Here is a 6,815-nt window from a genome sequence, read left to right on the forward strand (position 1 = left end):
CAGGACCCCCTGGGCCAAGATTTTTTTGACTTTGTTGGTTTCCATGTTGGAACTCCTGTGTTCTCTGGGACCTTCTGTCACTGCCTCACTCCTTCCATAAAACTCCCTGTTCTCTGCCCAAAGTTTGGCTGTGAGTCTCTGAATCTGCTTCAATCCCCTGCTGGGTGGAGTCTTTCAGAAGACATCTATGGTAGGCTCCTGTCCTGTTCCCTCTCTTCCACCACTTCTGGTATCTATCCTGTTTTCCCTTCTTGATGAGAATTAAGCATCCTCCCTAGGGTCCTCCTTGTTGTTTAGTTTCTTTAATTCTGTAGATTATAGTATGTTTATCCTATAGTATATGGCTAATATCCACTTATAAGTGAGTATATACCATGAGTTTCTTTCTGCTTCTGGGTTACCTCACTCAGGATGATCTTTTGTAGTTCCATCCATTTGCTTGAAAATTTCATGATTTCCTTGTTTTTAATTGCTGAGTAGTATTCCATTGTGTAAATGTACCACAATTTCTGTATCCATTCTTCAGTTGAGGGGCATCTAGGTGTTTTCCAGATTCTGGCTATTATGAATAAAACTGAAGTAGCCCTGCTGTATACAAAAGACAAACAGGCTGAGAAAGAAATTAGGGAAACAACACCCTTCATAATAGCCACAAAAACCATAAAGTACATTGGTGTAACTCCAATCAAACAAGTGAAAGACCTCTATGAAAAAACTTCAAGTCTCTGAAGAAAGAAATTGAAGAAGATATCAAAAGGTGGAAAGATCTCCCATGTTCCTGGATCAGTGGAATTAACGTAGTAAAAATGGCTATCCTACCAAAAGCAATCTATAGATTCAATGTAATTCCCATCAAAATACCAACAAAATTCTTTACAGACCTTGAAAGAAAAATCCCCAACTTCATATGGAAAAACAAACAAACAAAAACCAGAATAGCTTAAGACAATCCTGTACAATAAAATTTGTTCTGGGGTTATCTCCATCTGAACTACAGAGTAACAGTAATAAAAACTTCATGGTACTAGCATAGAAACAGAATGGTGGATCAATGAGATCGAATAGAAGACCCAGAAATACACCCACACGTCCATGGATACTTGATTTTTGACAAAGAATCTAAAACCATACAGTGGAAAAAATACCATCTTCAACAAATAGTCCTGGTCTAACTGGATGTCTACATGTAGAAAAATGCAAACAGACCCATATTTATCACCCTGAACTAAAGTAAAGTTCAAGTGTATCAAAGACCTCAACATAAAACCAGACACACTAAATCTGTTAGAAATAAAAATGAGGAAGAGCCTAGAACACATTGGCACAGGAGACAACTTCCTGAACAGAACACCCACAGCACAGGCTTTAAGATCAACAATTACTAAATGGGACCTCATGAAACTAAAAAACTTCTGTAAAGCAAAGGACACTGTCATCAGAACAAAACAACAGCCTACAGACTGGGAAAAGATCTTCACCTACAGAGAGCTAACATGTAAAAACTCAAGAAATGAAACACCAGCAAACCAAATAATACAATTTAAAAATGAGGTACAAAGCTAAACAGAGAATTCCCAATAGAAGAATATTGAATAGTGGAGAAACACTTTAAAAATGCTTGACGTTCTTAGACATCAGGGAAATGCAAACCAAAACAACTCTGAGATTCTATCTTACAGCTGTCAGAATGGCTAAGATCAAAAACTCAAGTGACAACACATGCTGGCGAGGATGTGGAGAAAGGGGAACCCTCCTCCATTGCTGATAGTGCAAACTTGCACAAACACTTTGGAAATCAATCTGGTGCTTTGTCAGGAAATCGGGAATAGCTCTACCTCAAGATCCACTCCTGAGCATATACCCAACAGATGCTCCACCATACAGCAAGGTCATTTGCTCAACTGAAAATTCTCAAAATGTGTCTGCAATTTCTGTTTAAGTATGAGGAAGGGCTGCCATATATACCATAGCAAAAGCTTATCAGTGTATGAAAATCAGACAGGATATGATATTTAAGGAGAGTTTACTCAATCAGATATTAGGCTTTCGTCTGCAACCCCTGCTTTGAGTTCCTCAGGCTCCCTCTCACAGTGTAGTTAAGGGATGGTGTCAGCTATGACCTCATGGCAGGCGGGAGGCCCCAAACCCCATTCTTTCCTTTCTCCCTACAGCTGCTCATTGCCCAAAGAAGACATGTGCTGCCAGAAGCTGGACACTTGGTCTTTTATGAAACAATACGACCCCAGAGAAAGGTGATATTCCGGCACTGGGTCAGTTTTTGTTAAAGAAAAGGCCTCTTGTGTCCTTTGAAGCCAATCTGACTCTGTGGCCTCTGCGGCCTCCTAGGGTGTGGATGACAGGAGCCAGCAGGGGGCGCGCTCTCCCACGCTGCTCGGAGAGCTACCGCGCAGTTTCCTTTCCCTTTCAGCCGCTACGACGTCACTGCAGCGGGGCGTGCCTTCTGCCCCCGCCCTCATCCCCCCACATTGCTCCGGACGCCCACTAGCACAAACAAGCACAAACCTGCTCTCGAGAAACTTTCACTTTCTTCCTGTGATAGTTCACTCTTCGTAGAAACCGGAAACGTCAGACGGAATGCGAAACATCTGCGCGGGTGGGCGGGATGCGGAGGGGAAACACTGCGGCAGGGGCACGAGTGGATCCGCTCGGGAAGGGAGCTGGTGGGAAAGAAGGGCGCCCGAGCTGCGCCAGGGCCAGCACCGTGGGGAGCCCCCGCGCTGGGACGGGCTTATCACTGGCTGCACATAAATCACCCTGGTAGAGGAACGGCGTGTTCTCCCCTTTCCGAGCCTCGCCCCAGGCTTTCACGGGGTTCCAGCTCCCGACGGGCATTTTCTAGCAGAGCGGCCTGTGACACTCAGCAGACAGACATTCAGTACAGCCAGGCTGACCGTCCTCTGCTGGTAGCGAACTCACCAGAAAGACCACACAGAAGAGGCAAGAAAATAACCTTCAGGAGACACCGACGCGCTTTTCCCTCCAGGAGCCCCAACCTTCATTCTTAAGTTTTGTTCTGTTCTCTTGTTTATGTGAGTGTGTGAACACATGTATTACGGTACACATAACGGCAGCCAGAAGTCAATGCAGGAGTTGGTTCACTCTTCCACCACGGGACTTCCGGCATCCCTGTGCCACGTTCGGGGTATCGGAAGTCCCTTCTGCCCTTCAGACACAAGAAAGAGGAAAGTTTCATTTCCTCTTTAGGACTATCTTCCTGCTAAACATAGCAGAGCTCACAGCCAGGGATCCAATCTGGTGTCGCTGCACATCACCAGGGCGGCCAGGAGAGGGAGCAGGAGATGATGGAGAAACGATACCTCTTGGCCAGGCTGAGTGGCAGAGGGAAAGAGTGAGGGAATTGGGGGTGGGGGTAAACTGGGTATTATGTTTTGTGAAGACAGCTTGTGCGAGTATGGCTCGTCAACAGGGAACACACAATTTGCATTTTCCGAACATTTATCTAAACGTGTACTTTGTTTTCCATTTTCCATATGAATTTTTCATATGGCCCAGACGATGACATCCGTTCCAGCTACTGACTGTATAATTAAAGTTAATATTTCCAGTAAATTTCAAATATGTCAATGCAAATGGATAGTTACACCTCAGTGAGAAGTGTACTGAGCCTGTGGCCAGGTACGTGTGTGTGTGTGTGTGTGCTCACAGCACACTTGCACGCACTGAATCATTTTTTTTTCCCACACACATATATCCCTCTTCTTGTCCTATGAAAAGCTTTGGGTTCTTAGTTTCACCTCGCTCTTTACCTAGAAATTCTCACTTTAACAGGTTTCTGTGTTTGGGGATTTATACTGTGGTGGTTGGGTAGTTTGTTTTGTTTGGTTTTTTTTATATCAAAATCTCACTCAGCATCTACAGTTGACCTAGATCTTGCAGGAATCACCACCCCCATCAGGCTCCCAAATGTGTCAAATAAACTTACTTTAAAAAAGTATATATGTATGGGCATATTTGGAACAACTCTTGGCTGCCATTCAGGGGGAGGGGGAGAGAGAGAGAAAGAAAGCCATGTGCAGATTCCACATTGGAATCATCAGTTTATTCGGAAACCGAACTGAACCACCACAAAACACACACACACAAATACACACACACACACACACACACACACACACATTCTTTCAAACCCTCATAGTGGATGGTGTATGAGAAGATACTTTAAAAAATAAATTGAAAGAAGAATTGATGCTGCTTTCTCTCCTCCTCCTTCTTCTCCCCCTCCTCCTCCTCCTCCTCCTCCTCCTCCTCCTCCTCCTCCTCCTCCTCCTCCTCCTCCTCCTCCTCCGATTTGAAGCTCTTCTTATCGTCTAGTGCACTATCGGGATCTGCGCCTGGGCTGTGAGTCGAGGCAGGGAGTCCGCTGTCATCTCAGTGGAGATCCCTCCAGGGAGCCTCTGCTCTTCTCGGGGCTCCTTTCGGCCGGCCCCGGGAAGCCGGAAAGGGCCGCTTGCATTTCTGTCCTGACGATCTCCCAGGAGCAAGGGCTGTATCCCTTGGCCTTCAGGTAGCTGGAGATTCTTCGGAAGTACTTGCAGATGTCTGTGAGGAAAGGTGGCGGACAGGACGGGCCCTGCTGCGCCGGCCCCTGTTGAGTGTCTCGCAGGTCACTGTGCACATTAGTGAGTAGCTGCTCAAGAGCCTTCTGTGGCCAGGCGTCTCTGCTGGCCTCTGCGACGAAGAGGTGGAGGACCTGCCTGAGCACCTCGGGGTAGCAACAGGTGGCTTCCTGCCGCTCCTCCCGGGCGCCAGCTCCTTGCTTCCAGAGACGTCGGAAGTCCGTTCTGTCCCGCAGGCACCGGTGAGCCGGCACGCTCTTCAGCTGTCCTAAGAAGCGCAGGCTTTCCCCGCGCTCAGGCAGGCTCAGGCTCCCGGACGCTCCCCAGTCGAGGGAGCAGGCGGTGCTTCGGCCCAGCAGCAGCGCCCCCTCCCACCAGGAGCAGAGTCTGCGGCGGCGGCGGCGGCATGGCAGAGCGTGGTTATTCCGTCCTCGGCCAGCAGGGGGAGGGCGCAGACAGAAGAGCCGTGTTGGTCTGGATTTACTAGTTCACTCCTTTCTCAAGGAAGGAGATGGAAGACTCGCCTGTGGCTCAGCGGTTAACGTCACCGACCGCCGTTCCAGACGTCCCGAGTTCGAGGCCAAGACAGCCAGGCTTCTCTCCGCTCGCGACTCCTGCAGTCCCACGGAATAACCACTACCTGCAATGCTGCCGCTTCATCTGCTCATGATGGGAGGGGTGCTGCTGATGGGCTCCCTTGATTGTGGAGAGCTGAAGAGCTTACCCGCTCACCAGTGCCTGCCGGACAGAAACGATTTCCGACGTCCCTGGAAGAAAGGAGCTGTCTCCCGGGAGGAGTGGCAGGAAGCCACCTGTTGCTACCCCGAGGTGCGCAGGCAGGTCCTCCACCTCTTCGGCTCAGAGGCCAGCAGAGACGCCTGGCCACAGCTACTCACTAATATGCACAGTGACCACCTGCAAGACACTCAACAGGGGCCGGCGCAAACCTGTCCGCCACCTTTCCCCACAGACATCCGCAAGTACTTCGAAAGGATCTCCAGCTACCTGAAGGCCAAGGGATACAGCCCTTGCTCCTGGGAGATCGTCACGACAGAAATACAAGCGGCGCTTTCCGGGTTCCCAGGGTCACACGAAAGGAGCCAAGATTGATGGAGAGGGATCTCCACTGAGATGACAGCGGACTCCCTGCCTCGACTCACAGCCCAGGCATTAGACGATGGGAAGACCTTTAAATCATCAGATCCCAACGGATCTGCCTTTTTCGATTCCCTGTGTGCTGCTCTCAGAGGATGGAGCATGGACGTCAAGTTCAGCCTCTCCGAGACTTTCAGAGGGGCAGAGCGCTCATTCGCCTCCTTCTACCCACCCTTTCCCCCGCCCTTCAGAGGCGGGGGATAATTAGGGAGGGCCAGGCACAGACGCCTCATGTGGACACTGCATTCTGGGTTCTCATTCGGGGCTGTCCAACGGGGGACCCGTTGGATCTGATCCTCATCAGCGAAAAGAAGGGAAAAAGAGGCCCTGGAGGAGATGCTGAGGAAACTACCGTCCCCGAGTGTTGGAGGGCCAAGACCCCCGCGTGTCCCCTCCCTGGGACCCTCTTCGTCTCTGGGCCCAGCTCGGTGCTGCCTTCCCCGGGCCATCTTCCTCCTTGGCCGCGGCCGACCCCCATTCCCCACCCCCCACCCCCCCGATGGGGAGCCGGAAAGCCACAGCGCCCCAAACACACGGAGATTCGAACCGAAAGGAAACACAACTAGAGGGACGCTCCCGCTCTCTGGCCTTCGGAGTCTTTCCAGATCCCCCAAAATGTGTCCTCCGGCCACCAGATTCCGTCTGGACCAAGGTTCCAGGCCGCCATCGGCCGAATCCGCCCAGCGCTGCGGCGACCAGGCCCGCGGTCCCGCGGTCGCGCAGTCTCCTGGGTGGCGCGCGGACTGGGAGATCCTGCGCGCGCCCCACCACCGGGCCTGCCTGCTGTGGCGGCCGGCCGGCGCCCTCTGCTGCTGCTGCTGCTGAAGGGCTCGCTGGCTGGCTCGCTGGCTCGAGGACTCACTCGGATTCTCTTCTCGGGAGCCCAGAGTGAACTATTAAAGCTAAGCTGGCGCCGCCGCCGCCGGGCAGGATGCCCGGACAGCCCTTCTGTACGCGCGCGACCCCTGCTGGCCAAGGACGGAATAACCACGCTCTGCCATGCCGCCGCCGCCGCCGCCGCAGACTCTGCTCCTGGTGGGAGGGGCGCTGCTGCTGGGCCGA

The 6,815-nt window shown here is 51.3% G+C and overlaps 2 protein-coding genes across 2 annotated transcripts; one reads left to right on the forward strand and one right to left on the reverse strand.

The window, feature by feature from the left end:
- Positions 1 to 4,405: 4,405 nt before the first annotated feature.
- On the reverse strand, positions 4,406 to 5,006 carry LOC132646700 (interferon alpha-1-like). Its single transcript, XM_060365214.1, has 2 exons — positions 4,917 to 5,006; positions 4,406 to 4,861 (listed from the first exon to the last, which is right to left on the reverse strand). The coding sequence occupies exons 1-2, from the start codon at positions 5,004 to 5,006 to the stop codon at positions 4,406 to 4,408; spliced, it is 546 nt and encodes a 181-aa protein (XP_060221197.1).
- A 115-nt stretch (positions 5,007 to 5,121) lies between these two features.
- Positions 5,122 to 5,776, forward strand: LOC110544870 (interferon alpha-2-like). Its single transcript, XM_021630667.2, has one exon. It carries the CDS (start codon positions 5,244 to 5,246, stop codon positions 5,706 to 5,708), a length of 465 nt encoding a protein of 154 aa, XP_021486342.2. The 5' UTR covers positions 5,122 to 5,243; the 3' UTR covers positions 5,709 to 5,776.
- The last annotated feature ends 1,039 nt before the right edge of the window (positions 5,777 to 6,815 follow it).

This window comes from Meriones unguiculatus, chromosome 12, assembly GCF_030254825.1.
Source record: "Meriones unguiculatus strain TT.TT164.6M chromosome 12, Bangor_MerUng_6.1, whole genome shotgun sequence".
NCBI classification, from domain to species: Eukaryota; Metazoa; Chordata; class Mammalia; order Rodentia; family Muridae; genus Meriones; species Meriones unguiculatus.